Source organism: Myotis nattereri (genome assembly GCF_964212035.1).
Source record: "Myotis nattereri genome assembly, chromosome: 3".
NCBI lineage: Eukaryota > Metazoa > Chordata > Mammalia > Chiroptera > Vespertilionidae > Myotis > Myotis nattereri.
This window is the reverse complement of record NC_138077.1, coordinates 181,081,799-181,107,678: the sequence shown is the minus strand read 5'-3', so window position 1 is coordinate 181,107,678 and position 25,880 is coordinate 181,081,799. Positions and strand designations below refer to the sequence as shown.

At 44.6% G+C, this 25,880-nt stretch overlaps 1 protein-coding gene across 9 annotated transcripts in view; it reads left to right on the top strand.

Annotated features, from left to right (window-relative positions):
- Nucleotides 1–18,481: 18,481 nt before the first annotated feature.
- The window catches only part of OSBPL9 (oxysterol binding protein like 9), a gene marked incomplete at its 5' end in the record, with an annotated part of 167,571 nt that continues 160,172 nt past the window's right edge, over nucleotides 18,482–25,880 (top strand). For 5 of the 9 annotated variants that reach the window (XM_081087137.1, XM_081087138.1, XM_081087135.1 and 2 more), the window contains one exon: nucleotides 18,523–18,646. In XM_081087137.1, coding sequence (XP_080943263.1) covers nucleotides 18,536–18,646 — 111 coding nt within the window. Of the gene's footprint in view, nucleotides 18,647–25,880 lie in introns of all 9 variants that reach the window. The other 4 variants (XM_081087136.1, XM_081087134.1, XR_013995725.1 and 1 more) reach the window with 2 other exon arrangements.

Here is a 25,880-nt window from a genome sequence, read left to right as displayed (position 1 = left end):
GAAATCTCAAATTCAAACTGCCTTCCCCATGACTCTGTCCTATCTCCAATTCTCACATTCTGTTACTTGAAATGCACCTATTCTTTTATTCCCTCCATTTTTTTTCAGTCAAGTGGCTCCTTCCTGTCTAATTCTCACAATCTCTCCTTCTTCCCTCCCTCCTTCCTTCTTTTCACAAACTTTTAATTGAACAATTTCTGTCAGGCACTGTACCAAGTGCAAGTTTTTAAAGTTGAAAGAGATGTGGATCCCTCATCTAGCTCATCTTTTCAAATCTCTCGTCAATTTGCCTTTCTGCAAAACCCTCACCTGTGTCATCCAAACTTTCACCTTTACTTTGCATCCCAAATTACCTACTTGAGCTCTGCTCTATTTCCTCTCTCAGCCAGAATTCTCCAAAATGTAGCCACACCTATTCTAATCATTTCCTATGTCCTCATCCACCTTTCAACCTACTGTAGTCAACCTTCCACCCACACAATTAACTATTGAGTCATCAAATGGTCTCCTAACTATAAAATGCAATGAATGCTTTCCAGACTTTGCCTTCCTTGGCCTCCAAACCACTTTTGACATTAGCTGTGTAACCTTAGGAAAGTCACTCAACTTAAACTGTTGAGAGATTCAATAAAATAATGTATAAAGAAAAAATCCACTTGTACACAATAGGCATTCAACAAAGATTAAATTGTGACTCATTGCATTTGGTTTTCTGGGTCTCTGACAGTCTTGGCTAGTATGAGTCCTCTGGTCTCTGGAAAGAGTCATTTCCCAAGAAAATCCATTTATTCATTTAATTAAAAAAATTTTTATTTGAGCACCTACCATGTGCCTGTTCTAAGTTCTGTTCTAGGAGCTGCAGATGCAGCAATGAACACAACAGGGAAGCACTGTGTTCTCTGAAAGCTAATCTAAGGGTGAAGAGATAGACAGATAATGAATAAACATACAAACAAGAAATGTGTCATACAGTGAAAAGTATTCTAAAAAAGTAAGCAAGCAAAGGTTCACAAGGGAACTTTTAGGGGTCATGGAAATGCTTTGTATATTAATTGTGGTGGTGGTCAGCAGGTGTGTAATTTTTCAACATTCAACAAATGATAGGTACACTTTAAATGGGTGCATTTTATTATATATAGATGATATTTCAGAAGGTCGATTTTTAAAAAATTAATTCATTTAGGAATAGAGTATAACTATATATGGGGAAATAATTTTTGATAGGACAAACAAGAACAGCCCAAGAAGGAGACATTTAAGCAGATATCTGAAAGATGAGAAGGAGTAAAACTCGAGAAGATCTAAGAGAAGAATATTCCAGGCAGAAATCATAGCAAGTGCAAAGGCCTTGAGATGGGGCTGAGCTTAGAGTAGCTGAGAAACAGAGAGAAGGCCAATGTAGCTGGACTGTCATGAAGGAGCAGGAGATAAGATTGGAGAGGTAGGCCCTGGCTGGGTGGCTCCGTTGGTTGGAGCGTCGTTGCGTACACCAAAACAGTTTGCAGATTCCATTCTTGGTCAGGGCACATACCTAGATGGACACAGAATTTTCAAGGTTTCCTGGAGGAGGTGATACCATGCAGAGCACATAAGTTACTGGATTTTGTTCATGATTTTGGCCTCATCAACTGTCTTGGGGCTTGGGACTCGAAGCTCTTCTTTCTTTGATTTCCAGGAGTATTTCAGAAATATTTGTCGATAACACCCTTAGGCATTTCACTCCTGCCACATTGGGCAAGAGGAACTCAGTCCTGGGGAAGTGACTGCGGGTCTGTGCACGTCCTCTGCCTTCTGAGAGAAGGAACTGAGGTGTGAGTGCAGCCACCCCAGGCAGGCGGGTGGGTGCAAGAGCTAGCAGTCAGAAGCTTAACCTCACAGCGCTCCCTGCAAAGGATGCCTAGGTCGATCAGGAAATGGGGCTATCAACCTACCCTTCTAAGAGGCTTGTGCCTTGTCAAAAAATTCCCCTACAGCCAGTCAGGGAAGCTGAAGCCTTCCTGCGTCCCACTCTTCAGCCAACTCCTAAACATCTCTCCTGTTATCCTTCTCCTATGTCACCCCCCAACATATAGAGACCCTTGCAACCCCCACCCACCCAGGCTTCTCCACTTTTCTTTTTTTAAATTGTGAACATTTTAAAATATATTTTTATTGGTTTTTGAGAGGAAGGGGGAGGGAGAGAGAAAAAAACATCAATGATGAGAATCATTGGGCAGCTGCCTCCTGCGTGTCCCCTACTGGGGATCGAGCCTGTAACCCAGGTATGTGCCCTTGACTGGAATGGAACCCGGGACCCTTCAGTCCGCAGGCCGACACTCTATCCACTGAGCCAAACCAGCGAGGGCTAGGCTTCTCCACTTTTCACCAAGAAGATTACCATAGCTCCCTAGACGGAGGTCTCCAGTCTCAACTTTGGTCAGCTTCACAGCCCATCCTCTACATTTTTGCTGAAGTGCCCTTCCTAATACCCAGGCCAGATCTCGTTTCTCCCCTACTTATCACCTTCACTAGCTCCACCCTGCCTAGGGAAAGGCCGAGCTCTTTAGCCCCCTTGGTCTAGCCCAGGCCTCACCTTCAGGACCCTCCCCGTCCCTGGAGATGCCACTGCTGACTGTGCCATAGCTTGGAACCTTTGTGCAGGCTTTTCTTTTTGACTGGAACACCTTTATCTCCATCCAGGCCCATCTGATAAACTCTTATTCATCCTTCAAAACGCTGCTTGGGTTTCACCTCTTCCCTGAAGCCCTCCTGCCCAGTCCCCTCCCCTGGGCTTATTCCCCTCTTCCTCTGTAACACCTTTGCACCTTGTTCTCAACACAGTGTTACTTGTATCACAGATTGGGAAATTGAGTCCCAGAGAGGGGAAAGGCTTATCCAAGCTTTCAAGGTGGAATACAGAGTCAAATTTGAGAAATCCTGATACCGCCCTGGCTGGGTGGCTCGGTTATTTGGAGCATTGTCCAGTGCACCAAAAGGCTGTGGAATGGATTCCTGGTCAGGGCACATACCTAGGTTGCAGGGTCAATACCCGGTTCGGGAGGGGAGGGGGGGCAGGAAACAGCCAGCTGATTGATGTTTCTCTCACTCCTTCCCTTCCTCTCTCTCTCAAATCAATAAACATATCCTCAGGTGAGGATTAAAAAACTCCTGATTCCTAGGCAAGTGCTCTCTCTCTCTCTCTCTCTCTCTCTCTCTCTCTCTCTCAGTATTTGGCGTTCTGAAACAGTACTATTGAACATCTGTCCTTAGGTAAGTAGACTCTGCCACAATTTTCTGATGTTTTCTGAGGCATTCCAAGGAGGGTGCTGGGCAAGGTGACCTCCAGTATTCTCTGAGCTCTAATATTTTATGAAACACAAAAAATTTCACTATCACAATTAGTGCTCACATTTTCCCTCTAGAGTGTTTTTAGAATGAAGGAAACATTTATGGCACACCTACTATATTCTAAGAACAATGCTTTACATACCGTATCTCATTGAATTCTCAGAACAAGTTTCAAGACCCACGTTATTGTCCTCATTTTATAGAGTAGGAAATTAAAATGCAGACAGGGTAAGCTACTCACCCAGGGTCACACAGCTAGGAAGGGATGAGCAGGAACTTGAACTACAGACCACGGCGGCAGGTGATTGACAAGGAACAGGTAGGACCTGGTCTCTCCCTACCCACCCTTCCACTCCCCACAACCTCCCACCTCCACCTAGGGACTCTCGGCCCCCAGCCTGGCCTCTTACCCCACCTTCAAACGTCTCCAAGTAGACTCTGTGGGGCTCTTCCTGTGTCCTCAGGGTGCCGGGGGCCCATAGCAGCGACAGCAGCGGCAGCCCCTACATCCTGTGGAGCCCAGAGTTCCTAAGCCCAGCCTCAGAGAGCCACTAGCCTGGCCAGGTGCTTCCTTGCTTCAATACCCTCTGCCTGGACCCTGGGGGAGGGGCTGAGAGCACCTGGAGCCCGAACCTGATTGCTTCTCATTTGAGGCCTTGGGTCTAATGAGGGTTGAGAGTGCTGAAGGATGGAGGTGAGAGGGCCCCACTGGGTGTTGAGGGAGCTACAGGCAGGGTCCCTAGGGAGTAGGAGAGTGGCAGGCCAGCTGAGGCTAGCCTCTGGGATCCCTCTATCCCTATCCCTCTATCCTTTCTTCCTTCTAGCCACCCACTGGACCTATGCAGAACAATAACGGTGTAATGTCTATTTATTTTAACAGAAACACCTAAGGCCTGCAGGGGCCCAGAAGAGGCACTATTTCAGCATGAGATCTCAGGAAAGGCTTCCTGGGGGAGGTGACATGGAGATTAGGCAACAGCAAGTAAGAGGGGAGAGGGGAGAGAGGAACAAACGGAACTGTGGGCAAAGGCCTAGAGGAGAGAAAACTATCACTTCTAAACAACCCAAAACTATGCACCCAGTATTATATCACCTACTGTGAGGAAACTGAGGCTCTCAGTGGGAAAAAAAGCACCAACTATTTGTTGATCATTCTACTGTGTGCTAAGCCCTGCACCAGGCACTTAACATGCATTATATCATTTAATCCTCACGGCAATCTTGTGAGTTGTATTGTTATGCTCACTTTACAGGTGAACAAACTAAGGCTCTGAGACAAAGTGACTTTCCACAGAGATGGAAAAGGGACTAGAACTCGGGCCTTCTCATTCCAGTGCCTTCACTACACCTTCATTCTACTATTCACCTAGTTAATATTTATTTATTGAGGTCCTACTATGTGCCAGCACTGGGCTAGGTGCTGAAGATACAGTAAGGAACAAGGTTGGCAAGCATCTTGCTCTCATAGGACTCACTTTCTAGTGGGGGAGACAAAATCATCAAGGAAGCAAATAAAGCTCAGATAATGATATCTCAGAAAAAGTAAAACAAGGTTATGGCTTAGAAAGTTAGAGAAAGATGGGTCAGTCTGGGAGAGGGGTGGGGAGTCCTCCTGAGGTGACGCTGCTGGAGGTCTGAATGAGAAGCCATGTATTGGTCTGGGGACAATGTTCCAGACAGAGGCAAAGGCTCAGAGAAGGGGGAAGATGACCAATGTGACTTGAGCACAGTGAGCAAGGAGGACAATGTCAGGAGGTGAGAAATCAAGACCTCAAACGGGCTTGTAGGGCCATGAGAAGGATTTATGACAGGGAGGCCCTGGAAGGGGTGACATCAGATTTATATTTTATAAAGATCACTTTGGTTTCTCTGTGTTAAGTATGTTAAATATAATCAATTGAGGATATCAAGTAGACAGTTAAAAGATATATATATAAATCTGGAGTTCATGGAGGAGATCCTGCCTATAAATATAAATTAGGACAGGCCTGGTGGGGACCCGGGAGAAAGAGGGGTAGTTAGCTTAGCTGGTTAGAGCATCATCCCAATACACTAAAATTGCAGGTTCAATCCCCGGTCAGGGTACATACAAGAATCAACAACTGAGCCCAGCTGTGTGGCTCAGTGGCTGAGTGCCCCCTATGAACAGGAGGTCACAGTTTGATTCCCAGTCAGGGCATATGCCTGGGTTGTGGGCTCAATCCCCAGTGTGTGGTGTTCAGGAGGCAGCCGATCAACGATTCTCTCGCATCATTCTCTCTCTCTCTCCTTCCTCTCTGAAAGCAATAAAAATCAACAGCAACCAATGAATGCATAAATAAGTGGAACAACAAATTAATGTTTCTCTCTTTCTCCCTTTCTCTTTCTCTCTAAAATAAACTCTTTAAAAAAGAATATTTAGTATAAGTATAAATTTGGGGACATATAAGTGGTATTTTAGATCACATAGCTAGATGAGATCATTCTAAGAGGGAGGGGGAGATTACTGGCCAAGAATCATGCCAAGTACTTCAGCCCTGGAAACCCAAACTGTGAAAGGTGGGCAGAGAAAGTGGAGGCAGCAAAGGAAACCACAACTAGCTCCATAATAAAGAGCTTCCTTTAGAACTCTGGATTTTTTAAATCTATTGGAAAGGTGGTCTTCTCTTAAAGGGAGCACTAACATTTTAATTCAACTAATATTTACTGATCAAACTACTGTGGGCAGGATGCTGTGCCAAGTTCTGGGGAGACAAAGGCAGACTGGACTCAATCCTTGCCCTGTAGGAATTCTTGAGGTGGCTGGAGAGACATACCTTTAGGCAACTAATTTAGGACCAAGGAAGCATGAATTTGGTGCCGTAGTAAAGGCAAGGAAATCTAGAGCACAGGAGCAGAGAGATGCACCCGTGTCCAATGGCTTCACTTGCATCATCTTGTGCAGTCCTTGAAATAACAACCACCACTGTTGTCCTCATTTTACAGAAGAAGAAACTGAGTCTTAGAGATAGTGGGTAACTTGCCCAAGGATACACAATTGGCAGGTAGTAAGCCTGGATACACAGCCAGGTCTGCCTGACTTCAGAGCCCAAGTGCTTAATGTTAAGCACGCCTTAACATTTGGTGACAGTCTGAGAAGACTGGAGCATAAGGTTCCTAGGAAGATGGAGGGTCCAGAGAACAAGGCCCAAGACTTGGGATAAAGTGAAAAGGTGGGAAGAGCCGGACTGCTCCAGATCTTGAATGTCAGCAGAAGGATTTGTATTTGGCTCTTCCAGCCAGTGTCTTTCAGCCTCAGCATTATTGACATTTGGGGCCAGATAATGCTTTGTTGTGGGGGACTGTCCTCTGGAGGGTGTTTAGGAGCAACTCTGGCTTTTAATCATTAGATACCAATAGCACTCCCCCTCCCCAGTTGTGACAACTACAAATGTCTCCAGACATTGCCAAATGCCGCCCCCCCGCCCCCCAACCAGGGGTCTAAGTGCAAAATTGGTCCCCAGTTGAGAACCGCTGCTCCAGGTGCCGGTGGGGTTCTGGGTTTTGAAAGGAGTGTGACATGATGAGCACTAGGAGTTACCTCTTAGCACTAATAAGCTCCACCATTGTTATGCTCCTAATGTGACAAATTGTATCATGTTTCATTCTGGTAACTTGGAATCACCTCTGCCACTTTGGTAACATTTCCTGCAGAGTCTGTTCATTTTTTGAGAAACCAGTAGATTCAGTTGACCATGTGTTCCTCAAGGGCAGCCACCACTGTGGTTTCTTTGTTTTTATATTCTCAGTTCCTAGCAAAATGAAAGTTAAATAGATGGATGAATTTTTAAATTTTATTTTGAACATAATTATACTTATTTTTTTATATCATGCTGATAGCAGAGATTTGTCAGAAGTCTGATATATATAGTATTTATACTAATAAAAGGGTAATATGCTAATTAGACCAGTTAGACCAGACATCTTCCGGAAGTCCTTCCTGACAAAGCCGGAGCCTGGGCAAAGCCGCCCGGGTTCCTGGGTGCCTGCAGCCAGCCTGGGCAAAGCCGCCTGGAGGTCCCAGTGCCACGGCCCCTTCCGCAGAGGTGGCAGGAGATGGGGCTGCGTGGTCCTGCCCCTTCCACAGAGGCTGGGGGGACAGGGGGCGGTGTTTTCCCAGAGCCTCCCTAGAGGTTGGACTGGGTGCAACCGCAGTGCCTCAGCCTCCCATAGCCCCTCCCCCAGCCGGCCTGGCTCCAGATCACCTCCCCCCACCGGTGGGCAGGAGGTGGGGCCAGTGCTAAGAAGCAGCGAGCCTGGCTTCTAGTTGAGCCACACTCCCCGCTCCCCCCCTCCCCCACACACACACTCAGCCAGAAGCTGGGCTCAAGGCTGGCGAGCACTGTGGAGGTGGCATGAGCCTCTCCACAGCAGGCGGATGGTAAGGAGCAAAAGGTCCTGAACTGCGAGAACCCCGGACTGCGAGACAGATGTCTGAGTTCCAGCTTGGGCCTGATCCCCCGGGGTGTCCTGAAGTGTGAGAGGGCACAGGCTGCGCTGAGGCCCTCCCTCTCCAGTGCATGAATTTCATGCACCAGGCCTCTAGTACAGTAATGGCGAACCTATGACATGCGTGTCAGAGGTGACACGTGAACTCATTTTTTTGGTTGATTTTTCTTTGTTAAATGGCATTTAAATATATAAAATAAATATCAAAAGTATAAATCTTTGTTTTACTATGGTTGCAAATATCAAAAAATTTCTATATGTGACACAGCACCAGAGTTAAGTTAGGGTTTTTCAAAATGCTGACATGCCGAGCTCAAAAGGTTTACCATCACTGCTCTAGTAAGTATATGTCAGTTTTAATCTTTTGACTCAACAATTCTACAAATTGATAAAATGCATAGACTTCATTTACAGGTTTATTTTCCAGATGGAAAAGGCCCACATGATTTTTGCAGTATCTATAGGGTTTTCTTCAATTTGTAATGATGCACTGTTACTTGTGCCCTGTTATAAAGCACTTTGGGGTGACTCAGTGCAATTTAATTCAGACCTTATTGAGCTATTCCTATGAACCAGGCACTAGGAGAGGGAAGAAGGCAGAGTTTCCATCTTCTAGATGCATCTAATCAAAAGAGACGTCAGGTTTACCAGGGCTGGCCAGACCTTGTTTGCTCTGTCTCTTACCAGCAGTGTAACCTTCTGCCACACAGGGCCATATTGTGACTTTTACAGTCCCTGGGCAATTTTTCCTTCATGGATCCCTTCCTCCATATAAAAAGTATTTCAAGTTATATTTATGGCTGCATTGGCATAAAGACAAATACAGTGCAGGCTGGGTTCATGATGATATGTATATTCTTCATTATTCATATTATTACATTCATTTCTCTTCTGATTTGAAAAGAAATTAACATTAAAACACTGTCTTGAGTCCTGAGCACTGTGCCTAATGGATAAGCTGTTTCTTGGGCCAATTACTGGCCTCATCTAGTTCTCATTTGCTTCTCTTTAAAATTTCCATTTTTGAGGCGTTGTTAGAAAGATTACTTGAAATACTTAGAAGCTGGAAGAGGGTAAATCAAGTCTGATTTGTTATCCACTGTGTACTTAGAGCACTTGGCACATGGTAAGCACTCGATGAGATGAATGTGAAATTATACGCACAGTGCCAGAATACAGCAAACATTTATTAACTATCAGATTTCTCTCACCAAAACTCCTCGGCAACAGTTGAGGAAAAACATATTAGATATCAGAAAGCTAAAGTGTTTGGTACAGACCCCAAGTATAACAGGAATTTGGGTCAGGAAGAACTGCATGGGTCAGTAAGTTCACATGCTTCTTAATATTTTATTTGTCATCGTGTCCATCCCCTGGGTCAACTTAATTGTATCAAAACACAATCTATCATTAGCTACATAGATAAGAAAAGGGAGTATTGAAATGTGTCAGCATTGCCGTGCGTTTCCAAACCCTCTGCAGATTTAATTACAAAGCTACCAAGTGAGGGCATAAATTATGCACCAGGACCATGTTTTGGAAATCACTGTGTAGTCTTGGGAATTAGATAGGAGGTTAGATCTTAGTAATTGATATGCTCCCACTTAAGGATTAAAACCCTGTAGGTCTGTGAGAAGTGTCTTCTGCCTAAAGACAGTGTAGTGTAAACAGACTGTAGAATCTCAGAGGGAAGGCAGGGGTGGGTGAGTGGGTGGGAAGAGATCAACCAAAGAACTTGGCAGCCTTCAAGCCATTTTCAAATCTTCATGATTTTACTTAATGACAAATAAGTATAAGATAAAGTCCCTACCCTTGGAAGCTAACAGTATAAAGGAGAAAATAAGCTATATGCAGGTGTGGAAGATAATGAACAAAATAATATTAGGAATAATATTATATCCCTAATGAAATAAATCTAATGAAATAAATTAACTGAGGTCAAGGAGGATGAGGACTGAGAAAAAGATTTTTAGATTTGGAGAGAAAAACCACCTTAGACGTCCATTTAGGGGCTTTGGTAGGACGTTTTTAATACCATATCTTATTTCATCTTCACAAAAAGCCAGTGAGTGATATTGCCTCTATTTCCCAGCAGGGGAACAAAGTCTCTTTGTCTGAGAGGTTAGGTGTTTTGCCCACGGTCACACAGCTGGTGTATAGCAGAGCCATTCTATATTCCAGTCTCTAAGAGCCCTCTTCTTCTTTTTTAAATGACAGCTGGATTATTCTGTGCCAATATTTTAGGGGATACTAATAATTTATATGTTACTCTTTACAAGCAATAAAAACATTTTAGCGGGGGTCTTTCGGCTAAACATTGTGGTGTAGTAGATCGAGTATGTGTCTTGGTTTGAGTTCGAATGCAACTTATTTAGGATGTGATGTCAGGAACCCTGGGTGGGAATATACTAGTAGTAGTGAGACAAGGGAGTAAAGAAAGCCAAAAATGTATACATTATCAAGCTAGTTACCATGGTAGACAACTGGCGCTCAGTTATGCGGGGGAACTCTGGGAGGTAGGATAGGACACATTCAGGATATCCCAGTGAAGTGGTGAGGAGCTGGGCGCTATGCTCCAACTTACCATCCATCACTGAGTTCAGGGCTGTTTCTGGTGACATTGAATCTCTGAAACTCCCAGCTTGCTCTGCACATAGGCCAAATATGTCCTCTGGCCAGAAAGAAAAACAACAACAACCACCTTAAGGTACAGAACTGTAGGCAATGCCTGGCCAGTGTGGCTCACTGGTTGAGCTTTGACCTATGAAGTAGGAGATCCCAGTCTGATTCCTGGTCAGGGTTATGTGCCTGGGTTGCGGGCTTGATCCCTAGTTGGAGCATACAGGAGGCAGTCAATCAATGATTCTCTCTCATTGTTGATGTTTCTTTTTCAAAAAAATATATTTCATTGATTTTTTTTTTTTTTTTTTTTTTACAGAGAGGACAGGAGAGGGATAGAGAGTGAGAAACACCGATGAGAGAGAAACATCAATCAGCTGCCTCCCGCACAACCCCACTGGGGATGTGCCTGCAACCAAGGTACATGCCCTGACTGGAATCGAAACTGGGACCCGTCAGTCCGCAGACCAATGCTCTATCCACTGAGCCAAACCGGTCAGGGCTCATTGTTGATGTTTCTCTCTCTCCCTCTCCCTTCTTCTCTATTAAAAAAAAAAAAAAAAAGAACAGTAGGCACTGCCTGTAAGTGAGCTTCAGTGTGTAAAAATGAATGCCAAGAAAATATGGACAAGAAACTATTAGCATCTGTCACAAAATGTAATAGGATACAAATCCAGCCTCTACCACTTCATTCTACATTCTAAAGAAATTCACTAATTCACTAGGTATTTATTGTATATTATACACTAGGTCAGGGATCGGTAAACTCTGGCTCGAAGATAAATCTGGCCTGCTACATGTTTTGTAAGTGAAGTTTTATTGGAACAGAGTCATGTTCATTCATTTACACTTTTGCTCTACTGTGACAGAGTTAGAGAGAATTTTGGCCTGCAAAGCCTGAAATATTTACAGTTTACAGAAAATGTTCACCAACTCCTGTACTAGTTACTGGAGATACTGAGATGAATTAGAGTATTCTCTTGTCCTTGAAGAGTTTATCATCTAATGAAAAAGACAGACATGCAATCCAATAAATGCAAGAAAGTGTTACAAATACTACAGCAGCCATTTAAATGAGAGAACAGTGATTTCTAATTAGTTCGGGGAGATATCAAGAACATTTTCATAAAAGATAGGATACTTCAGCAGAACCCTGAAAGATGAATAGGCATTTTCTAGACAAACAGAGGAGGCAAGACATTCAACACTGAAGGGGCAAAAATAGCAAAGATGTAACCTGTTTCAATAAGATGGATTTAGGAAAATGGTGTCATATTTGGAGGTAGGGAGAGGAGGACACAAAAAGTAAGACTGGGAAGTAAGGAGTTACATTTTCTCTTTTCTTTAGAAATATGAATGGCTCTCACCTTTAGTGTGAAGGCCAGGTGGAAGGGGGCATTATTGGAATTGATAGCGCCAAGCTACTGTAGCAATCCAGGCACCAGAGGGCACAGGCTTGAGCCCAGGTGGTACCAGAGGACACTGCAAGGAGAGTCTATTTGTTTCCTGTGCAGAGTGAAACACGCTACCCTGTCACTAGGGTGGCTTCGGTGCCTCCTCTGTGCTCCCATAGAGCCCTCGCCCTCCTCTGGTTTAGCCTGAATCACCCTGTGCAGCAACACATTGGGTTTCCTGACAGGGTCTGAGCTGCTTGAGGAGAGGAACCCTGTATGACGGATCTCTGCCTTCAGCACTTGGTCTAGGGCAGTGATGGTGAACCTATGACACGCGCAAACTCATTTTTTTGGTTGATTTTTCTTTGTTAAATGGCATTTAAATATATAAAATAAATATAAAAAATATAAGTCTTTGTTTTATTATGGTTGCAAATATCAAAACATTTCTATATGTGACACGGCACCAGAGTTAAGTTAGGGTTTTTCAAAATGCTGACACGCCGAGCTCAAAAGGTTCGCCATCATTGGTCTAGGGCTTGACACACAACTGTGGCTCAGCAAAGGTTACTCCCCGCCCCCCCCCCCCCCAAAAAAAAGAGTGAATAAATACACTGCAAATTCATGGTGGGGGTGACTTATCTACAAGTTTGCAAAGTCGACCTGCTGCAATGTCAGCAAACGTGGGGCCTTCGATACAGAATGAGGAAGAGGGCGTAGGAATTCAGCAGGGCGTCTGATTGTACAGAAGGATCTGATAGTCTATCAGTTTTGGTATATTGTCACTTTGAACTGTGATGCTTGTTTATTCCAGCTCTGGAAGAAGGTCAGCATATTATGATTATATAAATGGCCTACCTGGCAAATTCAGAGCTGACATAATTATCTGGTGGTATTTTTTATTATAATCTTTTTCATTCCTTCTCAAAATGGCATTTACCCCTCACTATAAATACAATGCCTATGACTTATAGAAAATTTGGAGAATACAAAGAAGTATAAAGAAAAAAATAAAATCAACCACAATCTCATAAAGTGACTACAAATGTTGTTCTGTATATCTTTATAGTCTTCTGGAAAGACATGGACATTTTTTATAAAATGAAAATCATACTATATATAATTAAAACCATTTTATACCTATTTATATATAACAATAATAATAATTTTGCATCATAATTATTTCATTTATTCAAATAATTTTCAACTTCCATGTACATGAAGTATCTAGCATGGTGGTCTCACAATTCTTTGACTTCCAGTCTCCTGTAATCTATACCTCTCCACACACTTTAGCTATCCACTCCTATGCCTATACCCTCAACTTTCTATCACCTGAACTATTCTACCTCTGAAAGTGAAAACTTTCTCCAGTCTCTGATTATAACCTCTATTAGCTCCTCTAAGTCAACCCAAATAAATACAAAATATAGGTAAAAACTGTATTTCCAGCAAGCCAGCTTCCCCTCACCTTTTTATCCGGACTGCCTATGCTGCTTCCACTGTTCCATACTGTCCATATCAGGCTCTGTGCTAAGTTTGAGTATGCACATAGGACCAAGTCCTCAAAAAACCCACTGTCAAGGCGGGCGCGGGGGCGGGGGGAGGGAGAGCATTAATCTCTCTGAACTAGTAAATGCAATAGGTGTTCCAGACTCTGTTAGATGTTTGTTCAGAGTATAGGTGGGGCACAAGGAAATGACACGTCCATTCCATCGGAGGGAGAGATGTCTGTGGAATGTACAAAGCCCAGGGTAGCTGGGATGTGGGTCTCCAAGAGGACCTTAGAAGAGGAGGGTAAAAGCTAAGTGTATTCCTCTTTTCTCTCCTTGGAGCACTTATAGAGCCTAGAGCTCCTAAAATATTTTTTCTTCTTTCCCAACTCCCCTTCTGCCTCAAAATCATAGCCAAATTTTCCTAAACTTTCTCACTCTTTGGCTAGAGGAAAGGGTTTGTGGACAAAATAGGCTATAGCTTCGTTTGCTTTTCCCATATTTCAGTCTGATCTTCTGTTTCCTCTACACATAGCAAAGGACAGTCAAGTGTTTGTCGGTTTCTGTGTTCTCCCTTAGGAAGGCAGTGTTTTGTAAACGTTGTTTTATTTGATGCTCAACAACTGCCAATTAAGAAACATGACAACAGTAACAGCAACAACAAAGAAGCAGTTGGTGGGAAGTTTAGGAAGAGAAGGCAGGGAACTAGTAATAACAGAATGTATTTTGAAGCAATTTATACCTATGATCTCGGCTGCAAAAATGTTGGTAATAATATTTTCACATTTCTAAACAGCCGTGTAAAGGAAACGTCACACTGAAAAACACAAGCCATTTATGTTCTTCCTTTTTTAAAAAACAAAACTTGATTACCTAAACAATCATTAAGTGAGACAAGTTATTGGTATTGTCTCTGCCTCTGCTTATTATCTCTTTATTTAATTCTGTTGTTTAGTGAGTTTTAAAATCTTAACTCTAAAATGCTACTCAATAAATATACAATACAGTATCTTTCCCACCCTCCATCCCTGCTGTCGCTGTATAAGTTTATACTCTTTCTACTGCTTGCTTGACTTTTAAAGTCTCTTAGTTTGTTTTCTTTTTCCAGCCTTGGCCCCCGCCTCTCTGATTTGTTCTCAATTTTGCCACCAGAATCATCTATCAAGAATCGTATCAGTGTAACGTTTGTTGATATTCTAAGTGGCAGGATGAATTAATTCCAGTTCCTGCCATTGATGAGCTTATGCTGTTTAATGGTGAACCTCATCTCTTCCTTCTGATTCTGAATCGAATCCCCATTTTCTGCTCTGCTTCGGCTGCTACCTCATTCCACGAAAAGCCAGTCACTGAGGAATGTGGGAATCAGAGCTGATATGTCTTTTCCATGTTTAATTTTAGCCGATGACCTAAAGCATGTAGTTTGACACGTGGTGTAGAATGTGGACAAAGTGCTGTGCAATTGGACATGGAGTCAAGAGCTGCCCTGCTCCCAGCTCTCCCTGCAGACCTGCGTTTTGACATTTGAAGCTATGTAGAACCTGCCTTTGCCTGGTGACCCTGATAAAAGTCAAAACTGATTTCGAAACTTATGATACTGCCTGTGTCGTGTCCAAGACGTTTATTTACACATGGACATTACAAATATAGCTTGAAGCGGGCGAAATGGATCTATGGTGAAAACACCTAGAATCTAATTCTGGTTCTGCTGTTTATTAGTTGTGTAACCCTGGGCCAGCCACTCAATAACTCTGTGTCCCACTGTCCTCATCTGTAAAATGGGTGTAATGGTATAAGTGCTCAAGAATTGTTGTGGGGATTATAGGAGAAAGTATAGGTGATGGTGCTTAGCACAATCCTTGGAACTTAGTAGGGCAGTTTCAACGGAACACATAATTCAGATCAAACAATAATTACTGAGCACCTTCTGGGTGCCAGGCCCTGGGATAGTTTCTAGGGTTATAAAGATGAGCAAAACTTGGTTCCTGCTCTTAGGAAGCTAATGGAGGATGAGTAATTACTCTATGTAAATCTTTTAACTCAATCTGAATCATGATGTTTCAAGATCCAATACTCTGTTTATCCCAAAAGACATCAGCAACATGAGGCTTTCTGCTGAATAATGTTTCTAGACATAAAATTTCTGTGAGAAGTGTGTAGTGTATTTTGGGGAGGCTATTTAGCATAATGAAAACACAGACAGTTGTTTATATGGACTCACGATTAATACTATTAGGTACCTGGGCAAATAAATGGAAAGATATCCTGTGTTAATGGATTGGAAGAATTAATATTGTTAAAAATGACCACACTACCTAAAACCATCTTAGATTCAATGCAATCCCTATCAAGGGATTTTTTATAGAACAGAAGAAATAATCCTTAAATTTGTTTGGAACCACAAAAGACCTGGATACCCAAAGCAACCATCTATACCAGTGGTCGGCAAACTGCGGCTTGCGAGCCACATGTGGCTCTTTGGCCCCTTGAGTGTGGCCACGAAGTTTCAATCGCACTGTACATGCGCGCCCACACGTGGTATTTTGTGGAAGATCCACACTCAAGGGGCTGCAGTTTGCCGACCACTGATCTATACTAATAAAAGCCTAGGTGGTCCTCATGCCCTTGCACGTGACGTTGTCACAATATGGCTGCCACAAGATGGCCGCCACATGATAGCCGTGTGCACAGCGGTGACAGAGCCCAGTGGCCGCTCCGTGCAGTGAGGCCTGGGGGTCCCGTGGTTCCACGTGGCGCAGAGGAGGCCAGTCTCTTCTGCCTCATGTGGAGGAGGTGGTCACACAGGGGAGGGCAGTTGCGGGCAATTAGGCTGGCAGGGGAGGGCAGTTGAGGGCGATTGGGCCGGCAGGGGAGGGCAGTTGGGGATGATCAGGTTGGCAGGCAGAAGCAGTTAGGGGCAATCAGGCAGGCAGGCAGGCGAGCAGGCCTAAACCGGCAGTCAGACATCCCCTGAGGGGTCCCAGATTGGAGAGGGTGCAGGCTGGGCTGAGGGACACCCACCCCCCATGCACAAATTTCGTGCACTGGGCCTCTAGTGAGAAATAAGAACAAATACTTCCTGATTCCAAGCTATATTACAAAGCTATTGTAATTACAACAGTATGGTATTGGCATAGAAACAGACACATAGACCAACAGAACAGAATTGAGAGCCCAGAAATAAACCTGTGTGTGGTCAACTAATATTTGACAAAGGAGCCAAAAATACTCAATGGAGAAAAGATAGTCTCTTCAATAAATGGCATTGGGAATACTGGATCTTCACATGCAAAAAAATGAAACTACACTACTATCTTTACTCACAAAAAGTAACTAGAAATGGATGAAAGACTAACTAGTAAATGTAAGACCTGAAGCCATAAAACTTTTCAATGAAAACATAAAGAAAAAGCTTCTTCATATTGGTCTTGGCAAGGATAAAAGCAAAAATAAATATGTGTGACTACGTCAAACTTAAAGGTGGTCAGAAGGTAAAAACTTCCAGTTATAAGATAAAAAAGTTTTGAGGATGTAATATACAGGATAGTGACAATAGTTAACAATACTGTATTGTATATTTGAAAGTTGCTAATCAAGTAGACCTTAAAAGTTCTCATCACAAGAAAGTACGGTGAGCCCTGACCGGTTTGGCTCAGTGGATAGAGCATCAGCCTGCGGACTCAAGGGTCCCAGGTTTGATTCCGGTCAAGGGCATGTACCTTGGTTGCGGGCACATCCCCCGTAGGGAGTGTGCAGGAGGCAGCTGATCGATGTTTCTCTCTGATCCATGTTTTTAACTCTCTATCCCTCTCTCTTCCTCTCTGTAAAAAATCAAATATATATATATATATATATATATATATATATATATATATGTAAAGAAAGTACTGTGAGGTGAGGTGATGGATGTTAACTAAACTTTAATGTGGTAATAATTTCACAATATATACATATATTAAATCATTACATTGTACACCATAAATTTATATAATGTTATATGGCAATTATACCTCAATTACTGTGGGAAAAGATATCTAACAGATCAAGCATGAGAAACTTTAACTTACTTTAGATCTTTACCTAATTGATTAGCTAGCAAGTAGGTTCTCTGTTTAGCTCACTCAGTGATATTCTTTTTCCTAGCACTTCTGTTATCAGCAAAGAGAAGAGATTCACAACACAGTACCTAAATAAACAAAATACTTTTTAAGTCCAAAATAAAATAAAATAAAATAAAACAAAATAAAATAAAGTAAAATACAAAGAAAACCTCTCCCTTGACCTCACTGCCACTTACAGCTAATGCTCCACTTCCCAGTTTCCTTTCTAGCTCTTTCCTTCTAGATATTTTTCTTGTTTACTGTTTAGTGTTTGCTTTCAATCACCAAATTTAAGCTCTTAGAAAGCAAGGAACCTGTCTGACTCCTTCACTGTTTAATTCTCAGGATGTCTAATAGTGCCTGGATATAGTAAGACAATAGTTCCACAGTCCTTACAAGCTCTAAGTGATCTGCCCTTACTTCTCAGACCTCCTCTCCTACTACTTTCTCCCTGGCACTCCAGACATTGAACTCCTTGCTATTCCTTTAAAATGTCAGACTCCAGGTCTTTTACACTTGCTTTTCTTGCCCCTTGGAAGCTCTTCCTCCAGGCTTCAGCCTTCACTTTCTTTGTTCAGAAGTTACCTTCTCATTCAGGCCTTCCCTATTTGTAAATTAAAAACTGTCGCCCCTACTCTCTGCTTCTTTCCTTGCCTAATAGTATTTACCACTTTTTAATATACTATATAATTTACTATTTATTTTATTGCCTGTTCCCCTCAACTCTACATGAGGTCTCTACCCAATGCTCAAAGCATAAAACAGCAAACCTTTATAAAATGAATGGATTTGCGTAATGAATGCATAAATTGAAAGGCCAGATGTGTAATCTTTTGGAAATGTAAGGTATCATTATGGCTAGTAAAATTAATTCTTGTAATAAATAATCTTAATAGCTGTACTCATGTTTGCATTTGTCATGGCCCAGGCACTGAGTTCTACACACAACAGGCGATCAAAGAAAGCGTGTTTGAAGACGATAGCTGGGGGCGAGAGTTGGCAAGTCCAGGTGAACCAGCGGCCGCTGGCCCCGCCCCCGCGCGGCCCGCCCCCGCCCGCGGCGGCCCCGCCCCCGGCCCGATGAATGCCTTATAGGCGAATGACGTCAGGCCGTTTGTTGTCATTGGCGGCTCCCAAGATGGCGTCCATCATGGAGGGTCCGCTGAGCAAATGGACTAACGTGATGAAGGGCTGGCAGTACCGTTGGTTCGTGCTGGACTACAATGCAGGGCTGCTCTCCTACTACACGGTGAGTCCCCGCGGGCCGAGGCTCGGAGCTTCTCGGGCGTCGCTCTCCCTGGGTAGAGGGGGGCCGGGCTTTTGGGGGAGCGGGGTTGAGGTTGCTAGGCTGGGGGTGCCGCCGTACGCGAGGGTTCCCTCGGAGAGGAGGGTTTTACGCCCGGATAGCCAATGAGGGTGAAGGAGATGCGGGTGCAGCCAATAAACAGGTGGTGGCTGTCTGATTTATGGGTTGGGGGCTAGCGGCGTTCGTTTTCTGGTGGGGGGTTAGCGTGGGTGGGGTCCAGCGGGGCTGTACTTGGGCGGCGAGGGTGGTGGTAATCGTGGTTTAGGCTCCGGTGGCGCTGTCGCCCCACGTTGTCATGGACCTGACCCTGTACCCCCAGGCCCTGCGGACGGCCGCGCCCCTTCGCTTCCCTCCCGGGATTGAAGAGCGCAGCTTGGCCAGGTCCGTAGTGACCGGCCCTCGGGCAGCACCAAGGGTCCGAAGTCCCTGCTGTCGGCCCACATTGTTTCAGTGGGAGGCGAGAGTAACCGCTGCCTGAACTTTTGAGAGCCGAGGGTTCCTGCACAGCCGTCTCTTGTTAGCGAGGGGAATGGACGGTACGGTGTCTCCTGAAAGTTACATTCCAGGGAGGGCTGAGCTCGCGGCTTGACTGTCGTTAAACACGAATCCGTGGCGGTGGTACGAGTCCATGAGCTGCTGTGAATCTTACGTTCTGACTACCCCCTCCACCCCCATCGCTTTAGAAAAGGAAGGTGGGTGGTATTAAGAGGAATTACTTCCAAAGGTACTTGCTCTGAATGGTGTCTTGTTAAGAATAGCTGATGATAGGGAGGAAATCACTTAGGACAAAAAAGAATGCCCTGAAGGCTCTAGAAAACAATAGAAGACAAGGGACAAAAAATATGATCATGGAAAAAGGTTAAATATTAATGAGATAAATGGGAACACTTGTGTTTATTCGTTCATTTAAAAAATATTTATTGAGCTCGCTCCCACTATATGTTATTGCTTTAGGCTAGGAAGGTATATGTGGGTGGGTGTGCACGCTGGGGTGCATGTGAGCAAGAATCAATAGGAGTTCAAGACATTCACCATTTCTCTGGAGTTTATATTCTAGTCTAGTGGTTCCCTTACTTCATTTTACTAACAATAACTCTTCAAGGTAGGTATTTATTATCCCCAATTAATTTCCTCATTTTACAGTTTTGGAATCTAAGCATTCAGGCTTTTAAGTCGTTTGCTCAAGACCTAAGAGCTAGCAGTAAGTGGTGTAACCAGGATTCCAAATTCCTAGCTTTCTGACTTTTTCCACTAAACTTCACTTTCACTACAGGAAGGAGAAAAGTGCAAGCTGTGAGTTACTAAGGCACGCCTGCAGGAGTAGAAACTTTCAACGTCCTTCATATATCAACTTCCTTTCTCTACATAATTTTTAAAGGGGGAAGAAAGGCCAAACCTGAATGAGATTTGAACAAAATTGTTCAAGATTATCTTTAGGTAGTCACAAAAGAGAGGTAACTAAATATTATATTCTGAAAACTGGGATTATGAAATCCCATGACTCAGATAACTGAAGAGTAATATTGAGTTTCAGTAGACCTGATAATCAGAAAATCCCATGGAGCCTTTCCAGCTTATTCAAGGTAGAGTAGTTCCAATGACTGGCACTATGGAATTAAGTTACTCTACAAATGCCAAATTTGTGTGTGTCTGCATGTGGGGCCATACTAGAGAGGCCTCAAACGGGTTTTGGGGGAGCTCCTACCCCAAACAGAATTTTCTTTTTTCCTGTTTTTCTTCCATTAGTGTAGTCTTTTTCTGCCTCCTTGCCCTTTTAGTTTCTGAATACCTTGACAAATTTCTCTTTGTCTTACTGGCTAATACAGGTTTTTCATAGACCCCTCCCCCTATTCCCACCCAAACACTTAGCTTCCCTTCTGAAACTAGATTCTATAAAACATCATCCTCACCAGGAGAAGGAGGTATCATATTTCTCACTAATGGCTATTTAGAAGGTTTTTTCTTTTCTTTTCTGGTTTTTTGGTGTTAAAGCATTTGCTTGCATAGAAACAGCAGAGAAATATTGTAAACTAAAATCATCTTGTGAAAATAAAATAATACCCAACCCCTGATTAAAGGAGGTCCAATATAAAGATGGGGAAAAGATAGGTATTCACTTAAAGTAAGAGACACAGTGAATGTTGGCAGTGAGTTCTGTACCCTTGGACATTGTTTCAGTACATTAGGATTCTGAAAGATTTGAAAGTACATCTTAATGATTTGCGTGTGGCTGATACCTTGGAGGTACATCTTCCAGGAAGAGTATCAGAATTAGTTGCACAGCCTTTAAGCGGAGCAGTAAATAGCAAGTCACTCTATTCCTTGTTTCAAAAATTACTTGGATTCTGGTCTGGCTCTCGTTGTAGATCTGTTCTAGGGTGACTGAAAATCTTTAAACTACATTGGTCTTGCTTTAAAGTCAGCCTGTATGAAAATTGATATTGGGATAATCTCAGGGTTGGGTTAGGATCACTTAAAACTGCTGTTAACTGAATAGATTCTCCTAAAGCTTACCTTAGCCTGGGCCTTATTCTCTGGTCCTGGGCCTTGGCCTAAACCCAAACCTATCTGCAGTTTTTGAAAAAGAGCTTAAGATATTATTACTCTGATTTCTTCCTTTAGGGAAGTAGATTTAGGCAGTCTTTTCAGCTCTAGCTCAGTCTCTTAATTAATAGGAACAATATGGGGCCGACTTTCAGGAAATATTTATTTGGGGCCGACTTTATAATAGGCATTGTACTTTATATGCTGGAGGTGCAAGCGTGAAGTAGAGAGAGCCCCTTCTATCTAGGAACTCACAATCTAGCAGAGCAGACACCTACACATAATTTCAAAACTTTAAAGCAAGACCAATGTAGTTTAAAGATTTTCAGTCACCCTAGAACAGATCTACAACGAGAGCCAGACCAGAATCCAAGTAATTTTTGAAACAAGGAATAGAGTGACTTGCTATTTACTGCTCCGCTTAAAGGCTGTGCAACTAATTCTGATACTCTTCCTGGACGATGTACCTCCAAGGTATCAGCCACATGCAAAGCATTAAGATGTACTTTCAAATCTTTCAGAATCCTAATGTACTGAAACAATGTCCAAGTGTACAGTACAATGATAAATTCTATAATATAAATAAGACTAGGCTGCTGTGGGAACATTGCCTGGGAAAGGCCAGGGAGACATTTGAGCCTAGACTTAAAAGAAAGGTAAAAGAGAATGGCATTCCAGACAGTGGAAGTATGCACAAATTGAGAAGCTTGAGAACATAAGGGTTATTAAGAAGATAAGAGAATTTCTTAGCAGCTCTAGCGTAAAGGTGAGTTTGGGAGCTAACAGGAGATTGAAGATAGGACATTGAATCCTTGGAACCAGGAGCCGTAGTTCGGGCCTGGAGATAAAGATATGCTAGATTAGAATTTATTAGTTGAATTTTTATTAGATGAGATGCCTAGGGAAGGCTGTGGATATAAATTTGGGAATGCTGTTGAACAGCCAACCATTTATGTGACTCATGATCAGGAAGGAAGATGGGAAAGGAAGAAAAATTGAGGGAGGTATAGATATGTGAGAAGTTGGAAAGTGGAGGGGTCATGCCTTTTGTAAATTTATTAAATATTTGTTGAGTACCTAGCAAGAGGGGTTAAAATGGTAAATGAGATGGAAATTATCCATGCCCTCATGATACCTAGATTCTGGGATGCAGCAAGTAAGAGCTATGATAGAGAAGCATAGTATGTTTCGGGGTTATATAGATGGGTTACTTGACTCAGTCTTGGAGGGTCAGGAAAGGTTTCCTAGAAGAACCAGGTTTGCTGTTGTCTTAATGATGAGTAGGGGTTAGCCATGTGAGCAGAGAGAGAAGTTTAAACTGTTTGAGATAGAGATAATGTTTTTGGAGGGGGCAAGAGTGAGGAACTTGTCCATCTTGAAGCTTGGGCTGTGGTAGGCAGTTGTGAGATGAGCTGGAGAGGTAAATAGGGGTCATATATAATTAAAGGCTTTCTTGATAAACTATGCTAAGGAATTTGAACTTTACCCTCAGGACTGTCATTTTAAACACATTTTTACATAGAAAAAAACATTTTTGTTATAGAAAACTTCAAACCTACATAAAAGAGGATAGTAAAATGAACTCCTGTTATCCACCTTATCCTGTATAATAAAAGGGTAATATGCAAATTGACCCTAACGGCAGAATGACTAGGAATGACTGGTCGCTATGACGTGCATTGACCACCAGGGGGCAGACGCTCAATGCAGGAGCTGCCCCCTGTTGGTCAGTGCGCTTCCACAGAGGAAGTGCCGCTCAGCCAGAAGCTGGCTCATGGCTGGCCAGTGCAGCAGCGGTGGCGGGAGCCTCTCCCGCCTCCACGGCAGTGCTAAGGATGTCCGACTAACGGCTTAGGCCCGCTTCCCAGAGGGATGTCTGACTGCCAACTTAGGCCTGATCCCCCAGGGAGCGGGCCTAAGTCATTAGTCGGACATCCCTTGAGGGGTCCTGGACTGTGAGGGGGCGTAGGCTGGACTGAGGGTCCCCCCTCTCCCACCACCCCCTTCCCGAGTGCATGAATTTTCATGCACTGGGCCTCTAGTTTATATACTAGTTTATCTTATCTAATAAAAGAGTGATATGCAAATTAACCATCACACCCTCACTCCGTCAGTGTGTCACAAAGATGGTGGCAGCCATGGAGCTGGAGTGAACAGGAGGCTTAGGTTGCCCCCGGTGATGGAGGAAGCCAAGCTTCCTGCCTGCCCTGGCCATCCCTGAGCTCCGCTCAAGGCTACTAAGTTTCAATTTAGAAGATAAATAAATTCCAGATACCTACTTCCAGCTGGTGTGGCCTCTGCTCAAGGAGGGGCTGGGAACATGGGTTGCCAGGGGCAACCCAGGCTTTGAGCAGGACCAAGGCTACAAAGTTTCAATTATAGAAGTTAAATAAATCCCAGATACCTGCTTCCAGCCCGTGGCCGTGGCCAGCCTGAAAACGGCTGTCAGCCCCTCACCCAGTCTGGCCAGGCACTCCAGTAGGGCCCCCCACCCTGAAGGTGGTGTGACCAGCCTGTAAACAGCCCTCAGCCCCTCACCCAGGCTGGCCACACTCCCATGGGGTGAGGGTTCCCACTGTGGGGCTTGACCAGCCTGAAAACAGCCCTCAGCCCCCCACCCAGGCTGGCCAGGCACCCCAGCGGACCCCAACCCTGATCCAGGACACCTTTCAGGGCAAACCAGCCAGCCCCCACCCATGCACCACACCTCTATCCTATATAATAATCCTATATAATAAAAGGGTAATATGCAAATTGACCCTAACAGCAGAACAACTGGGAATGACTGGTCACTATGACACACACTGACCACCACGGGGCAGATGCTCAATGCAGGAGTTGCTCCCTGGTGGTCAGTGTGCTCCCACAGGGGGAGCTTTGCTCAGCCACAAGCCAGGCTGATGGCTGCCAGCACAGCAGTGGTGGCAGGAGTCTCTCCCGCCTCCTCAGCAGCACTAAGGATGTCCGACTGCAGCTTAGGCCTGCTCCCTGCTGGCAAGTGGACATCCCCCGAGGGCTCCTGGACTGCCAGAGGGATGTCTGACTGCTAGCTTAGGCCTGATCCCCTGGGGAGCGGGCCTAATCCAGCAGGTGGACATCCCCCGAGCGGTCCCAGACTGCGAGAGGGCACAGGCTGGGCTGAGGGACCCCCCCCCCCCAAGTGCACAAATTTTTGTGCACCGGGCCTCTAGTCAAATTTAATAAAAGACAAACATGCAAATTGACCGTACCTTCGCTACACCTTAAGCCACGCCCACCAGCCAATCAGAGCAAATTAACCCAACCAAGATGGTGGCTGATAGCCACGGAGCTGGAGCGAGCAGGAGGCTTGGTTGCTCCAGTGATGGAGGAAGCCAAGCTTCCTGCCTGCCGCAGCCTGCTCTGAGCTCCACTGAAGGCAACAAAGTTTCAATTATAGAAGGTAAATAAATCCCAGAATTAAAAAAGAAAAGAAAAAAAAGAGAGGCTGGGAGCTCCCTTCGCCCGGAGGCTTGGCCAGCCTGAATACGGCCCTCAGCCCCTCACCCAGACTGTCCAGGCACCCCAGTGGGGACCCCCCCCACCCTAAAGGGGGTGTGGCCAGCCTGAAAGCCATCAGCCCCTCATCCAGGCTGGCCAGGCACCCCAGTGGGGACCCCCACCCTGAAGAGGGTGTGACCAGCTGCAAACAGCCATCAGCTCCTCACCCAGGCTGACCAGGCACCCCAGCGGGACCCCCACCCTGATCCGGACACCCTTCAGGGCAAACCAGCCGGCCCTCAACCGTGCACCCGTCCTCTATCCTATATAATAAAAGGGTAACATGAAAACTGACCCTAACAGCAGAAGGTCTGGGAATGACTGGTCACTATGACACACACTGACCACCAGGGGGCAGACGCTCAATGCAGGAGCTGCCCTCTGGTGGTCAGGGTGCTCTCACATGGGAGGAACTCTGCTTAGCCACAAGCCAGGCTGATGGCTGCCAGTACAGCGGTGGTGGTGGGAGCCTTTCCTGCCTCCTCAGCATTGCTAAGGATGTCCGACTGCAGTTTAGGCCTGCTCTCCGCTGGCAAGTGGACATCCCCTGAGGGCTGCCGGGCTTACAGAGGGATGTCTGATTGCCATCTTAGGCCCAATCCCCCGGGGAGACGCTTAAGCCAGCAGGTGGTCATCCCCTGAGGGGTCCCAGACTGCGAGAGGGCACAGGCTGGGCTGAGGGACTACCCTCCCCCCGAGTGTACAAATTTTTGGGCATCAGGCCTCTAGTCCTATCTAATAAAAGAGAAACATGGTAATTGGCGTACAACCGCTACCCTTCCCATTGGCTAATCAGGGCAATATGCAAATTAACTGCCAGCCAAAATGGCGGCTGGCAGCCAGACAGCTTGAAACTAACATGAGGCTTGCTTGCTTCAGTGACGGAGGACTCCAATGTTTCCCGCCTGCCGCTGCAGGCCTCTGAGCTGCAACTCTAAGCAACTATGTAACAAACATAGAAGCTAAACAAAACCCCAGAAACCTGCTTTAGTCCCGGGCTTCAGCCAGCAGGATTGCAACATTGTAAGCAAAGGCCAGAAACCTACTTTCAGCAGCGGAGGCCTAAGAGCTGGAGCCAAGACTCAAAGCTAAAGCTGGCCCAGAATAAAAAAAA